The sequence below is a fragment of the Melospiza melodia genome, chromosome 9 (assembly GCF_035770615.1).
Source record: "Melospiza melodia melodia isolate bMelMel2 chromosome 9, bMelMel2.pri, whole genome shotgun sequence".
NCBI classification, from domain to species: Eukaryota; Metazoa; Chordata; class Aves; order Passeriformes; family Passerellidae; genus Melospiza; species Melospiza melodia.
Window position 1 is genome coordinate 13,013,100 of NC_086202.1, and position 16,087 is coordinate 13,029,186.

At 44.4% G+C, this 16,087-nt stretch overlaps 2 protein-coding genes across 4 annotated transcripts in view; both read left to right on the forward strand.

Annotated features, from left to right (window-relative positions):
- SLF2 (SMC5-SMC6 complex localization factor 2) overlaps positions 1 to 7,676 on the forward strand; it is a 29,453-nt gene extending 21,777 nt beyond the window's left edge. For both annotated transcript variants that reach the window (XM_063163315.1, XM_063163316.1), the window contains exons 16-20: positions 181 to 306; positions 1,132 to 1,209; positions 2,802 to 2,888; positions 4,269 to 4,337; positions 5,496 to 7,676. In XM_063163315.1, the coding sequence (XP_063019385.1) occupies positions 181 to 306; positions 1,132 to 1,209; positions 2,802 to 2,888; positions 4,269 to 4,337; positions 5,496 to 5,528 (393 nt within the window). In that variant the 3' untranslated portion in view covers positions 5,529 to 7,676. The remainder of the gene's footprint in view (positions 1 to 180; positions 307 to 1,131; positions 1,210 to 2,801; positions 2,889 to 4,268; positions 4,338 to 5,495) is intronic.
- Positions 7,677 to 10,102: 2,426 nt separating this feature from the next.
- The window catches only part of SEMA4G (semaphorin 4G), a 29,674-nt gene continuing 23,689 nt past the window's right edge, over positions 10,103 to 16,087 (forward strand). The window contains exon 1 of one of the 2 annotated variants that reach the window (XM_063163319.1): positions 10,103 to 10,346. The gene's annotated coding sequence lies outside the window, so the exon portion shown is untranslated. The remainder of the gene's footprint in view (positions 10,347 to 16,087) is intronic. The other variant, XM_063163317.1, reaches the window with a different exon arrangement.

The window sequence follows — 16,087 nt, forward strand, 5'->3', positions numbered from 1 at the left end:
TGTACAAACACTGAAGTCTGTGAATAGTCAAAAGTTACTCAAAGCATGAAAACTACTTTTTTAATTAAAAATCCCTTTTCTGTTCCTGTTCCAATGGATAAGTAATATTGTAGGGGCACTCAGTTTCCAATTTTGTGTTGTTAGTAAGTCAGTCCAATTTGTTAATGCTTGCATCTGTAGATGTTTCTTCTGCGTCAGTTTCTGGTGCGCATGAAACCTTCTTATCTACTGAGGAAGATGAGAGAGATGAGAAAAGGGCAGAAGGAGCTTAAAGATGATGAAGTTCATGCAGAACTAGAACATGAGGTATATAGTCAAGTGCTTTTTTGCTTTTGTTTTTTATGCATCTTTTTAATATTTTATATATAATATTATATATTACAATACTATTTGGGGAATATTTCTTTTACTTTTTACACTTCTCTATGTGGAACTGTAAATACACTGTTTAGTTACTGTTCATCTTTAAAATATTACTAATTTTCGTTATAGTCATGGGGGAAGGAAAGGAGTATGTGTTGGAGGAACCTGTATTGGGTTGTTTTGCAAACAGGGAAATGGTCAGATTTTCTGAAGTCACAGGGAAGTCTTGAGTCTCTACTTCTGTAATCAGAGGACATTCTTCCCTCCCTTCTGATGTAATCAGTGAAAACTGTTCAGTGCTGAGCCAAAACTTTAACTTCAGGTTTCAGAAAATATTTGTGAATATTTTATTAATATCTTCTCTCAAACAAGTGTTAAAAAGATTTAGTATTTCCATCCATCCAAAAATTGAATATTGGTTTGGTTATTTAAGTGGTTGTCATGGAATCTCTCAGCAAGTGTTTTGATCTGGGGGTAGATGAAGGGAAAATAAAGCCAACTGCTGAATTTAATTTTCAGTTAGTAAAACCACATTTTTATGGATTACTTAGGTTATTTAAACCAGTATAATAATACTGGTTTAAAATGTTTGTAATATGTGAATATACTGTTTCAAATTAGTTATTTAGGCAGATATGTTGATATACTTGTCCATTGGCCTGGCTGTTGGAGGATTCATTCCAGAAAGCAGAGATGGTTCCATGTCTAGATGTGAAGAGTTAAAATAATGGTGCTGTCACTGCTAAAGGTCTTTTGATTTCTCTCCAGGTATACTACCTGATCTATGTCCTCCTGCATCTAGTCAGTGAAGCCAGTTTCCTGGATGTTGTAAATTCTAGTCAAAGGGTAAGTAAGTACCTTTAGTGGCTAGACCTTTCGATTTAAAAATGTTGTTTATCATGCACATTTAGTGTGTTTTGGTAAGAGCTATCATGTGATGGAAGATCACCAGTGCATAAGAGCACTGGGGGAGGCTTTTGTTCTGGGCAAGGCAAATGCAGAAGAACTTCTGTGTGTTTACTGCCAAGAAAACTCTTCTGTGTTTCTGTGAATGGAGCTACCTCCAGACATAAGGCTGTGAAAGAGCAAGCATTTGTTGTGTTAATCTTTCTCAGAAGGTATCTGGAGGTAAACTTAACACAGAAATTCTAAGTCAAATGATTGTGTCAACTTTGGAAGTCGGTTTGAAATTTTTCAGTCTAGGAGAAAATCACTTCAAAGAAATCCAGTAAAATATTTTCAAGCACATTTCAGTTTCCTGTGCTGGAGTGCAAGGAAGTGAAAGCAGGACTGTAGCTCTTCTCTGTAGTGGTAGTTCCTTTTTGCCATGTGATGTGAACATCTAAGTAATTCTGTCTGCTTAGCCTTTCAGTATTTCTGTTCAGATTTCTGTGATCATTTGCTGGGAGTTGCTTGCTGCAAGGTGTCTGTGTAAACCTTCTGCCCTGTAAAATCACTCTTGGCTTTTAAGAAATCTGTCACAGGAACTGTTTGAGAGACATAAACCAGTAATGTTTGGCTACATTTGGAAGCTTAGGTGTCTCAGTATTACTTAGATTGGTGGAGAACTTGATGTTTTCAATTATTTTTTTAGTGTCTCAATTTCTTAAGGAAGAAAAACTTTATAATTCAGTGACCTATTAGCCATCAAGTGGCAAGAGGGGTATGGCTGAATATTGTGCAGGCTGAACTTGTGCAAAATCAATCTTAACTATTTCATTTCTGCCCCTCTTCCAGTTAGAGAGGATAAATTGTGGTGGCCTTGAGACACCAGCAAATGTTTATAAATAGAATTTCAGCATGTCTCACCTGTTCTGCAGAGTGGAGCCTCTTGGCAGCTATTCAGTGAGAGATTGAAAACAGGAATTTTATGAAGAAATTAACAGAATGTGAAAGACCTTGGGAGTCATTATCAAGAGATCCTGAAGTGCAAAACTGCTTTATTAAAGTAATCAGAAATTTAGAGAAAATAAAAGATCAGCGCATAAAACCTTGGATATAATTTACCTGCTCAGCCAATTCCTACAAAAGAAATTACCTGAGTCATCATTACTGAAAAGGTTATTTTCAGCTATTGTAGCTTCAGAATTTTTTTGCTGATAAAAGATGTGAATGGCACTGCACTGTGTTTGCTGTTTTAGGGGCAGAAAAGATATGCAAATTAGTTAGCAGGAACTTTAGAATTTGTGTTGTATAGCTCTGCTATACTTTGAAGCTGCTTTTAAAAACTCTTAGGCCTGCTTTACCAGGAGCATGCCAGCAACAGATAGAGGATCTTGCAATGTGACCTTGTTTTCTTTCTTTTCCCTTTCTTAACTATGTATTTCTGAGAAAAATTCAAACTGAAGCATGTCATTTTTAAATTGATATAATATTTAAATAAAGCCTGTAGTTTTGACATAGAGGGTTAATAACTGTACACTTTTGTCTTTATTTAGCAACACTTACTGAAGCTTTGTCGTGCCTTAGTTAAGCACGTGAAAGGTGATATTAGGGAAGATGCAAGAATGTTTTATCGGTCTAAGGTAAGATGCAGAACTTGATTTTGTGTTTTGTTTTGGTTTTGGGGTGGTTTTTGTGTTTGTGATGCATGTTGTTCCCTCATCTCAGCCCTAGATTTTCTAGGAGTCCCTCATGGGCCTGGGGGTTTTTCCTCTTTTTTTCTATCTGCATCATGTCTTTGCGTGGGAATAAATACATGCCCATTTTAATTCACTGAAAATCCTCCTAATGCTAACAATGGGACTCTTAGCAGCTCTGAAATGTGACTGGTCATCCCTTTAGCCAGGCATCTCCACATTTAGGCCCACAGAGTTGCTCTGTTTTTCTTTGTGGCAGTCACTGGTAGCTGACTCCAGTTGTAAGAGCAGAACCTACCTGCAGGGCAGGTACAGAGGACTGAGAAACTTGCCTGTCTTGCACGAGTCTCCATTTTATTTTTCAAATAAATGAATTGATTAAAAGTGCTTTGTATTTAAGCCAGCTGTATGTGATGTAGCATCAAGCTCGGACAGCTGCCTTTTGTTTGCTTTGTCTGTGAGCCTTACATCTGATAGTCCTAATTTTGTGACCTTCAGGCTTTGCATGCTACAAACCAAGTCAGCTCAGTGAAAAAGTCACCAGCCCCAGCTTTGAAAAGCCTTGGCTTCTTCAGCTTTAAATCAGACATTTGCAGTTGTGTGCTTCCTTACCTCTCAAAAACATTCTTCTTTTCTTACTCAGATTAGTGGAGCATGGATCCTTTTAACAAGTTAATTACTCTTGCCTTAGAGTGTTGTATCACTGGTTGCTTCCACTTCTGTTTCTATTTGTCTTTGCACTGAGAGGGGAAAATCTTACTCTGGTTTCTCCATTGCTTTATTTGTGTAATACTGCAGTAATTTCTAGAGGATGCCACTGTGCTGGGTTTTAACACAGCAGATGAAGCAAATCTCAGTGTGAATGGCTTGGATTAAACACCTGCTTGTGCTTGGTTATGAAAAAGCACAGTTTATGTGCAAGGAATTTGTTTCAGAAGCAGCCAGTGCTGCATTGTTGGCTTTTGTGGCCGCAGTTGCACCTGTTCTAGGTACAATTAGACTTGTAACAAACCTCATTTCCCAGGGATGAGGTGGTGTTTGGAGGGCAGAGGTTTGCATGGTGATTCCAAACATTCAACCTGGGGAGTCATGTGCCTCTAATGTTTGTGGAGTGCATGACTTTCAATTCAGAGTAATGAGTTACAGGGACCTGAAGTTGAGATCATGATACTTCCTGACAGACAATAAGATTGTTCCTTTCCAGTGTAAACCTTGTATGTTGGGTTATCTGTTTATTTTTGAGTTTGGAGCTGTGAGGGGGGAGCACAGGGTATGATTTTGTAATTTTTAACAAAAATGGCTAAATGAATCAGTGTGAATTTGCAGGTAAGCTGCTTGGCTGCCAGGATATTTGAGAAATGGCAGGATGTGATACAAACCACTCGGCTTACTCAGGTACTGTAATGAAACTTCTCTTCCCTCATTGCAGGGTGCATTTAACTTCGTTTTTAGCACTTGAAAATGGCAAATCCTTTCAAGAGATTTTCTTTTTCTATATGAGTGGCATGGCTGTGGAATACACTTAGGTGTGTTAGAATGGATTTGAATTAAAATTCTTACTTGGCTGGCTTCAATAAAAGCAGGATCTCCTCTCCACTGTTAAAAGCTCTGTTTTTGTAAAGGTGTGTGTAATACACTGAAATCCCAGTCCTGAGTCGACTCACTGGGCCTGTCTCTGATTACAGCTATTAGCAGATGCATCCAAAAGGAAATTGGGGCAGGAATGCAGTGAGGCACATCCTGCTGTGGTCTGGCACCATGTGGCTTTGAGACTTCTCGAGTCCAGGGCTTTATTCACATATGTTAAGGGCTCTCAACAACTCTTCCCCCTTCAAATGTGTCAAATTTCATGGCATGATGAGGCAAAGCCTCTCATGTTTGTAAAAGTATGCAGTAGTAAATAATGCCTTGCTAAGTCTCAGATATATTTGCCTTTGTGGCATCTAGCTGGCCTTGGTAGAATAGGTGGATAATTTCTGCTGATACACAAAGTTCAGAGCTCCTTCTTCCAGCCTTGGCTTGTAAGGGCTCAGTTGTAATGTGTTGTTCAGACTACCTGTGTGAGTCCTGTCTTGGAACATAAAGCAATCTCTCTTGGAAAAGCTTAGCTTTCCAGTACTGCAGAGTATCATTTACATAAAATTTAAATTATACATTATGCCTAGTATTGATTCCAGTTAAAAACTGTCAGTAACCATTAGTAAGGACTATTGATTCCTCCCAACAATGTGCAGAAAAAGAAGTTCTGTGTAGTGTGTGTGATATTTTATGTTCTGAGCACTCCAGAGCAAGAAGTGACACATGTAACACATGGCTACAGAATCTGCTTAAAAATTAATGAAAGTTGGTAACGAGGTGGCTCTTTCAGTATTGTTTTTTTGGAGGTATTTGGGGTTGATTCATGTATGGGAAACTGGCAAGTGTTTCAGAATAAAATTCCAGGGACTTTTTCCAGCACATTGTGGTGCTCCCAAGATAAGCACTTGCCTACTCTACTAATTTCTTCTGACACTGAATTTCTGACTTGTATACTAATTTGTTTTTATTCTCTAGGGAAAACTGCATGACTTCTGGATGCCAGATTAATGAAATCTTGCCTAGTTAAGGGAAAATAGCAGAAACTGAAATCAAGGGGGATGTAGAATGAATGGAGCTTCACCTTGTTTGGAACAGAAGAAATCAGTCACCTGAGTAAGAACTTGAGCTTGATTCAGACAAGCTCTAGACACATGAGAATCTGATTTGACATTGTTTTTTACTACAAGTACTCTACTTCTGAAAAATTGAAGTGGATCAACTGAAAAAAACCCAGCTGTTCCTACAGCCCTATCAGAACTGGCTAGAAATATTTTACTGTATTGAAAGCTGAGGGAAGTTTTCTTGTTTCCCTTGTTAATCACAAGACCTATTTGATAACAGTAAGTATTTATTTTCTTGCCAGCACAAACCTGCAAGCATTGTTTAGGTTGGCTGAGAAAGAACTACCCTGTGACATGAAATCTGAGTTTAGGAGGAGTGTTAGACCTCCCCTGTTGTGAGCAGGTGAGGAAGTGTGGGCTGAATTCATTCAGATGTGGGCTGAATCATGGTAATCTGCAAAGCAGAATTGGTATCAGCATCCAGTGTCTCTTAAAAATACAAAATACAGCAGTTGCACCTTCTTTAAATGGAGAATAAAATATCATCTCAGTGGAGATTAGAGAACAGCATTTGGCTCACCTTTGTAAGACTGTGAAAGCCATATGATGACTGAATTCCTTGGTGTGAAGTCCTGCTGCACAGACAATATGTGCTCAAAGCTCCAGGAGCTGTTTATGAAATAAGCAGAGGAAGATGTGCTCTCCTTTTTGCTCTCTGTACAAATGCTATCACTTAAATCTTACACTATGGTTTGTCTGTGGAATGGATGTAATAGGAAGAAAAAGTTCAGTTATTGGGTAGAAACACCAATGGGGATTCCCACAATAAGAGATTTTTAATAACGTCAACGTGTGTATTTTAGAATACTGTTTTAATTCTTGTAGATTACTCTGTCTTGTATGGAATTCTGTATGATAAGAATGTAAAATAAGGCTTAAAAAACCTGCCAACTACAGGACCTTCAAATTTAATTATGTGTATTACATATAAAAGAACTGGTATAGAATGGACACATCTATTAGATTTGCAAATTCCTACTAAATGTTATTTTTTTTCAAGTGTCACACTGCTATGTCAATGTCATCTTTTGCTCTTTGATAGCTCATCTGCCTTCCCTCTTGTAACAGTTGTTTACTTTGTTGAATATATTGTATGTCATTTTATTAATGTTTTTATTTTTTCACTAATATTGTATAAAGGTAAAAAAATGTGGAGTGTTTACTGTATTTAATGTGTATATATTTTCTTACGGTGTAAAGTTGACATTGCTGGCCTGTATATTTTGAAGACAAAAAGGGGAGGAGTTTAGATGAACAGCTTTTGTACTGCAGTTCAAAGCATGTTGAAACTGCTGAGGGTTTTTCCACACAAAACAGCCACTTTGATATTTACTTTCATTTAACAGAACAATGAAAAAATAAAACCAGACACTCCTTTCTAGTTAAATGTCCCCGGAGAAAATGGGCTCTGTTTCACAAAAAACAAATGGCCACAGGTCCTATTTTATTCTTATGGCACATATTACAATTCTTGGTTTCACAGCTGATTAGCTCATTATAGATGGAGACAGTCTTGAAATCATTCTCAGCTCAGCCACTCCTGTGTTTTCATGTTTAATGCCTGTTCCAGCACTTTCCCTCTTCCCCCACTGCTGCTTGGTCTGGATTTCTCTTCCATCTGTTCTGTAGCTGAGCAGTAATTTCTCAAGAGCTGAAGTCTAGGTGTGGGTTAAATTGGTGCTCATCAGAATCCTTACAGAGATGATTCCCAAGCATCACTACAGGGTCTTTACAAGAGGGTCCTGGCAGTGAAATAGCAAACCTGCTGTCCTTGTGTTTTGCCAACTCATTTGCTGTTCCTCAGCCAGGACTTACATGCATTGGAAAAGGCTGTTTCCTTTTCCTGCAAAAGGTTGTTGCACACTAAAGGTCTTAACTGCTTTGGATGTCTTCAGAGAAGCATTTTGCACTTGAGGTCTATCTTTTGATACTGGCTTGGCTATATTAAGAGCCCAGTTATCACATTTCATGTGGAAGTAGGTGCACTTTATTGCAGTAATAACAGGAAAAAAAATTAAAGTCTGGTTGTAAAATATATGTTTGTAGCTCCTTGCCTTTTTTTTTCTTTAATTTTCTGACAAGCTTCTCTATGGCTTAAAATAACCCAAACACTTCTGGTTTTAAAGTTGAAGAAACCTGGCAGTGAAACTATTTGTGCATCTCATATTCCATAACTGTTCCTGTTATGGAACTTGGTAATGGATGGGGATTTCAGAAGTGATTAATGATATGCAGGTAGGTCTGGCTGAAGGTCAGTAGGACATTTCATTGATGCAGCAGCTGCAGGAACTCTCTGAAGTCCCCAAGATAATGATTTAGTTGAGGATGTCTTTGGGAAAAGCACGTGACTGGAATATTTGAAGTATGTTGTTGTTATTGGTGGAGGATCTGGTTAGATTGCTGCAAAGGCATTTTAGAGGTAGGATTTCAGTGTGGAAAAAGACTTAATACTGAGGGTTCATTCACCTATGGGAAACTGGCAAGTGTTTCAGAATAAAATTGCTGTGCTGGTTTTCTGAGCACAGAAAGCCAGGTCTGTCTCCATGAGAGGTGTCTGTGCTCAGCACTGCCCAGGACCAGTCCTGGGGCCAACATTTGGGCACAGGGGCTGCAACAGACTCTGCTGCTGTGGAGATTCAGGCAAGTACTTCCAGGTAGCTGGGTTCCTCTGCCCATCCTGTCCCTAGCAGGAATACTGGAGCTCCAGTACTAATGCTGGTCTTCTAAAGGCAAATCAGAAAGGCTTCTGCTCGAGATGACCCTCCTAATTTTTCTGGGGTCCTATTCCTTGGGTTTGTGAGCTTTTGGAAAACTGCTCCTTGCCTAAAGTTCCCCAGTGGGAAACACTGCCCTCTGCCCGAGGGGCAGCTGTTTGCACTGGCATATTAGAGCTTCTTTCTGCATCCAGAAAGAGAGAAAAGGCTCTTGGGACCGGCTGACTTTGAGCAGGGAAAAGGTTTGATGAGCTTGTAGGAGCCTAAGCAGCTGCTGAGGAGCTCCAAAGGAGCTGCCCAGAGGGGTCAGACAATCATTAGTGGATTTAGCTTATTCCTTGTGGTTTAACTTATCAAAATTCCTTTAATTGCCCTTTTCCCCATATTCCCCCCAGGCTGTGAAATACCTTCATGTTTTGCCTTGTGGATATTTTGTCAGCTTTACTGGCAGGGCCCCTTCTTATCACGTGTTGAAAAGGGCTTTCAGTGCTGGGGAATGGCGTGGGCTGCTGGTGGGAAGGATCCTAGGAAAAGTGAATTCCTTGAAGGGCTTCTCTTTGCAGAGAGGCTTTTAGTTTTGCCTGCTGATGCTTTTGTCAGCCAGTGCTTCCTCGCCTTTGCAGTCAGGAATTTGAAAGGGAGTATTTTATCTGGTAGCAAAAGCAAGGCTGGGTGATGAGTGAAGAAAAACGTTTGCATCTTCCATCTTGATATTTTGATCTGTTTGGAGAAAGTCAGTCCTATGCTTTAAGGCTGCTTTTAAGAGGCGTTTGGATATGTAGTACTTTTTTGAATGCCTCCCTTGTCTCTGCATGCTGAGATGCTGCAAATGTTTCACCTCCTTCAGCTTCCCTGCCACCTCCCAGTTCCCTTTAGGGAGGTCACAGGGGAGGGGATGGAAACTCCACTGGAATTGTTCCCTTCATTGTCATCAAAGCTCCTTTGCCATCAGCCTGGGGGGAAACCCAAAACTTTTCAAGGCAGGTTTGGCCCGCATGGTGTGTGGGGGTGGATAAAGGGGCCATTTTCACACACCCTTGTCCCAGTGCTTCCCTTTGGGTTTGCATTTGCGGCTGAAGCTGCCTGAAGCCGGGCGAGTGATGCTCCTGCCCTCTCGCAGAGAGGAGCACAAAGGGTAAATGCATTTGTGCAGCTTTTGTGCTGCGGGGGCTCCTTCACCGGAGCAGTGAGTGCTCTGGGCTGGGGTGGGCACACAGGCTCCGGGGCTTTGCCTCTGGGTTTCAGGCTCTCCCCTCCCGAGGCTGGAACTCCTGGCTCTCGGAGCAGATGCAGGAGCAGAGGGTCCCCTTCCTCTCCGGACTGCAGCTGAAATAAAAACAATAGCTTCAAGCTGCCAGGGGCAGTGGTGGGGAGAGCGGGGCAAGGCATCCAGTTTCATGCTTTATTCACAATGCAGGCTTTTATAAAGGCAGTGTAAATCATGCAGAGCAGCCGTGGGCTCTGCAGACGGCATCGCTCAGGCTCTCAGACACATTGATCTGCATGCTGGAAACTGAGCGTGTCCTTTTGCCCTGAGCAGGCTGTGGGGAGAGGCCTGCCAGGTGAGGATGCTGAGCTGCTGCACTGCATGTCAGCTCTCCTTCACCTTTGTGAAGCACTGCCTGCCTCCCCTGTGTACTAACCCATTTTTCCCCCTCAATATTTTGTGCTCCAGCATTGTTATGGCAAGGCTTGCACAATGCAACGTGTTTTTCCCTCCAGTTGATTTTCTCTGATTAGCCCATTTTTCCTCTTGCCCTCATTCTGTTTTTCCCGCAGTATGCGAACGCCGTTCGCTGAGAAACTGTGTCAGCCTTCCTCTAATTAAGAGTCTGGCAGGAGGCAGCGCAACAGTAATTTTGGAGATGACGCTTCCAGTTTGGAGCTGACAGGGAGCTGAGGTGCTGCAGCAGGCGCTGCTGCTGGGGATGCAGGAATGTTCTCCGGCTGAGCAGGACAGGGGGACCCACAAGGAGCCTGCTGCAGGAGCAGTGAGTACCCCGGGTGCTTGGGTGTTTGATCTGTGTCCTCTTGAAAAGCAGCTGCAGGAATGGTTAAATCTGTGGTTATGTCACAGGTTTAGCCCTTTGTGAGGGTGTCTCTGTGTGTGTGTGTAAAGGACAGGAATAAATTGCAGTGGCCCTAAGTCAGCTGCATCTCTCTGAAATAGTTGTAATGTTGGAAAGTAAGATGGAGAGCTCAACAATCGGCCTGAAAAAGGGCAAATAAGGAGAAGCCATTCAATGGCGCTCTGTCATACGGCTTCAGACTCCATAGTTCTTCTATTAGCAGGAAAGCTCAAAGCAAACAAAAGGAGACAGGAGCTGGGGATCTGCTTGCCTCAGGATGTGGATGCTAAAAGCTTAGAGGTTCAAAGAGCATTTTATGGCAGAAAAATGCAGCAGGGGTCTGTGAAATGAAAGCCGTTCTCCCTGGCTGAGACAGCTCAGGCTGCTGATCCCTGGAGGGTGGAGCATGTGCTGGGGAGATATCCCAGATGCCTGTCCCATTCCTTCACCCCCTGCAAGGTGCTAGGATTTGGTCCAGTGTGCTGTTAATGCCTGTATGCTTTATGTGAACAGCTGAGGGATTTCATGTCATCTCTCAGTTTCCAGGCAGTCCATCGTGTCCACCATTCTGTCTCTCCATCCACTCCTGAGACAGAAGTTGCTGTTGAAGGTCGTGCCAGCCCTTGCTCTGGAGGAGGTGGGGGGTCAAATGAGGTGTATGGGGTCAAATGTTTCATTTGGCTGAAGAAAAGTCAGTGACATTTTTTGATCTTTCTAATGACCCTGTGAGCCAGACTAGGAAAACGAGTTGTGTGGTTCAGGAACTCCAGCAGAACACAGCCAGCCACATGCCAGAGTTGACCTCCTTCCTCTCCCCTCCCACCCCATCCAAAGATGTAGAGAGAAGCACAAATAAGAGCAGATGAGGAGATTTTTTTTAAAAAAAATCTTTCCTATGTGGTACCACTAGAGCACAATTCAGCATTTTCCTCTCTACTTGCTGTGTCAGATTTGCCTCTTGGGGGCAACCTCACCCCACTCCGGCTGGGACCAAAGGGAGCGCAAGTGCTTGGGGGCGATGACTCACTGCGCATCTCTCTCTGCCTTTGCGTTATCTGATCATTTTTAGTAATCGAGGTCATAATTTGCTGAAAGGATTTTAGGATTTAAGCCGTCGAGGCTGTGACTGTTGGTGGCTTTTCAGAAACGATGTGATTGGCTCTTGAAGGTCCCTTTCCAGGCTTGGAGTCCTTCAAAGTTTTTCCTGCCTTGGTGTCCTTCAGAGAGAGGAGGGTAGTATGGAAGGATGTGTCTTTTGTGGTTCTGGTTTAATGGGTAGAGCATAAATCTCTGCGAGGAAGATTTACAGTGTTCTCCTGGCTCTTCTGCCTGGGTTGGCTTGGACTGTCACTGAGCCTATCAGATAGTGCTGAGGACACTCTGACTTGTCAGGGGGAGAGCAAAAATTACAGCTCCAGCTCCATTTCAGCCCTGAGTTCCTGAGCAGGCATCTCATACAAACCTTGTCCACAAAAAACCATTTGCATTTATTTAAAGGGCGTTGAGGTATATGATGGAATAAAGGAAGTATTATTCATGCTTCGTGCTGTGGTTCCTAATGGTACTTTACACGCTGATATGACCTACAAAGCTTGTTGTTTTGTGCCTGCAGTGCTCTGATGTTCTTCCTACCCTGAGGGTCAGAAATGACAAGAATAAATGATTGTGATGAGCGTCTTGCAAATCCCTGCTCCCTCTCCTTGGAAGTGTCCTTGCCAGGGCACAGCTCAGTGACCTTGCTGGCACAGGCAGCAGAGGGACAGCATCCTTGTCTGGCCCATGGGACTGAACAGAGTGATCTTCCTGTGAGGGCAAATCCATTTATCCATAGTTGTGTTTCACCTTCTCCCCAAAGCACAGGGATGCAGCTTGGGCTGGGCACGGGGCTTGGCCCAAGCTGAACACACACAGGGCCCGTCCTCTGGAACATACCAGGGAGGAGGCTGGAGCAAGTGAGGTTCACCATGGACCCCAAAGCATAGGGACTACTCCAAAGGGGGAGTAGTCTACTCCAAAGGGCCTGCAGCCTGTGTCTGCCCAGTGAGGGACTGAGTCAGCCTTGCTGGGGCAGCAGCTCCTGGCTCCAGCCAGCCTGGGCACTTGGACAGCAGCAACCACGCCGCTCATTAACCCAGCCCTCCAGCACTTGCTCTGCTGGCCTTGACACTGTCCTTCTTAATAGCTCCCCTTTTTTTTTTTTTTTTCTTTTAATAAAGGTAAATTAGCTATATGGATACGCAGGAACATGAATCAAAGGAATTCAGCTGACTCTCGAACAAACCGTTCGTACAAAGATGTGCAAAAGCACCAGGACGTGATGGATGCAGCCTGCTCAGAAAACACCTAAGGACAAAAACTGCTTGTGAGGCATCTCACTGCAGCCTCCAAAAATCTGATTATGTAGGGGGAGGAAAAAAAATTCAGGTTTTGGAATACATTAACTTAGCTGAACAGCACAGAGAGAAAGTAGCAGCAAGAAGCAAATCAATTCCTGAAGGCTGCTGGGAAATCTCACTGAATTGAAGCTTCAGAGTAAGGCTGGCTGCACTTAGAGGAGTTATGTTTCACCTGAAATATTTAACACTGGGCATTGAAGTGCTCTGTGTGTCCAAAGAGCCCACCAAAAATATGCTTATGAGAAGATTTTAGAGGAACCCTGGGCTCATGCCATGCTGTTGATGGGTGAACCCAGATTTTCACATTGATCAGTTTTGTTGGGTTTTTGTTGGTTTTTTGGTTGTTTTTTTGTTCTGTTTTTTTTAAGAAAAGCATGGGAAGGATAAGTCCCTCGCCTCCATCACAGGGAAGCAGAAATTACCATGTAATGAATGCTGGTCTGCTTTTGGGACATGTGCTGACAGATCTGTTGTTAGGAGGAGATGTTTCCATAGCAAAACCATCATCATAAATGGCACTGTGATGCAGCAGAGATGCTGTGGTGGCCCCGGGGACCATCTTCCCGGACCTTTCTGAGCATCCTTCCAAGGAATATGGGAGAGTGATGGCAGGGGGGATCAGAGCAGCTCATGGTGATGCTCCTCACAGCGCTGCCATAGCACCAGGGCTCTGCTGGCAAGGCTGTCAGCTCAGCGTTTTTCAGTCCTTTTCCACTTCAACAGAAAAACTTCAACAAAAGGCAAGCTTGAAATAGCTCATTTTATCTCCACAAACAACTTTCTTTGAGCATCATTGTCACTCAGCCTAAATTACTTTTAGATGTTTTTAATGACTGGGTAACGTTTTTCAGCTGTTAATTCTGCAGCACCCTGCTGAGGGACAGTCCATCTGTAAAGACCAAGGACTCCAATATTGTGGTTGCTCTTACTGACATTCATTTAGCTTTATTATTTGATACGTGATTCCCTGTGGCAGAGATGTTTTCAGCTAAATTTACAGCTACAAGCTCTTTTCTTTGCATGAAGGGGATCTGCTTCCAAAAGGGCTGGAAGGCTGGCTAGGCATGTACCAGTGGAAGGTCAGGGATGTAGAGGAGAAACTCCGGGAGATTGAAGGTGACAGTCCAAATCCTGTCTGCACTGAGGGTGACATTACCCTTTGGGCTGCAGGGATTTTAGCCCATCATTTGTTACCTCTACCTTGCACTTTACTTGTAATGCACAGCACGGAGAGCTGTGACTTGCAAAATGATCCCACTGAGGCCGTGGTTTGTGACATCAGCCATGCAGGTCTCTCCAGTCCCTCTTTCCAAGGCAGGCACAGCTTTTGCATTCGTTTCCAAAAGCAACCTCTAAGTCACTTGCCTTCACCATCTCTGGGTTTTGCAGTGCTTCTGGGAGACTGTATTTTTAAATCCTAGCTCATAAATTTTGGAAGCTCCTTTCCTTCCCCACCCCCTCGCCCCTATCAAAGTGTCAGAGCTGAAGAAAAACTGCGAGAGTGATGGATGTGCCCAGCTCTGCTTGCCAGTGCTCTGCTGTGTGGGGGGGTTATTTACTGCACTGCTGGGGTTGTTTCTTCTTTGGTGACAGAGACAGCAGTGTAGGGGTTCGGTGCCTGGGAAGGAGGGGTGGGATGCCCACGGACCATCCAAGCATTTGGCTGGAGGAGGCAGGGCTGGGACAGAGGTTGCTTGGGCACAGTGACACAGAGAGCAAAAAGGTGAAGCCATGGGGACATGGATCCTGTCTGGGGGCTTGGCCCAAGGGGTGGATGCTGGGGGCCACAACACCTTCCTGACTCCAGCTCTGGGGGGTGCAGGTTGGCTCACCCAAAAGGGCAGCTTTTAATAGCCACCAGTCTTATCCCATCCCTCGTGCAGCCCCAGGTATTTGTGCTACTGCTCTAGGCAGTGTGTGGCAGGGACCTGACCAGCCATGCAGGGGAAACACAGGGTCTGTGCCCCACTGCAGAAACAGAGAGAGACACCCCTGTGCTCCCTGGCCAGGCTGGAGCCTGCCTGCTTTTACTGGGAGCAGCTGGGATCATGGGCAGAGGGGTTGTCAATGTCCAGCCCAGCAAATCACTTCTCCTGGTGCTATGCCTCTGTCTCTTCCCTGTGTGCAGCCACCTTTGTCCTGCTCCTGCCCCAGAGCTGGGACAAGACCCCACAATGAGCTTCAAAACTCCATTTTCTAATGAACTCCCAGTGCCTGCTGGCATTTCCCCCTCCATGCTGCAGGAGCATCCCAAAGCAGCTCTGCCTGGTTGAAAGGCAGGTCAGGACCCTGCCCTCCCGCAGTCTCACCAGCCCTTCCCTGAGGGCACGCTGCCGACAGATCCGGAGCCAGGGAGATGCTTTCCGCTGGCTTAGAGAGGTTTGCAGACAAGCAAACCAAGCCGAGCCTGCCAGCTCGCTGCGGAGCGCCCGTCCCCCGTGAACTCCCGTGCGCCTCTTGCAGCCGGGCTTGTGGGAACGGATCGGAGCTGCTGTGACTCAGCTGCTTCTCCCTTGAGAAAATCTGCCCTGGCACGGTGCTTGGCTCTGCGGCTGGGGCTGCCGGCACCTGGCAGCCTTCATCAACAAATGGCCTTGGGCAGAACATCCCAATTTCCACTGCCAAGCATTTATGGGAGGAGAAACGCTGCTTGTGATCTTGCAGGAAGTGGAGGCAGCAACTCTGCTCTGTACTGAGCTGGGGGAAAATGTCCCATCCCTCCCTGAAGCTGAGCCTTGGGCTGGAGGGGCTGCAGCACAGGCTGGCTCTTCTGGTCTGCCCCTGCCTTTTTCCATCTCCTTATAACTTTCTCAGACAAATTCTTCTGCAATTGTAATTTTCCCCGCTGGCTCTCAGCCTGAAGAAACAGTGGTTTGTTAAGTTTGCTCAATGACTTGAAGGGAAGAGACTCCTGAGCCTTTCATGCTCTGTGCCCATTGGAATATTTTTTTTCCCGGGGCTAATTTGTGGAGCATCACACTTAGCTTGATGAGTCCGTGACGCTCTCAAGAAACAAAGCCAAGCCTGGTCAGTGTGTACTCAGCTGCTGGGAAGCCCCAAGTGCTGCTGTCAGAGTCCAGGCAACACCATGCAGTCTTTTCTGTTCCTCTGCTCCACACAGATCTGTGAGCCTGGAATCGGGGCAGGCTGCTCCTGTGGGGGACAAAGGAGACTGATGAGGTTTCCCCACTCCCCTGTGGCACAGGGCTGGTGTGCTCCCCATGGGGCTTTTTTTCCACGGAGGCAGGTAAAGCAGCAGTGCAGGTC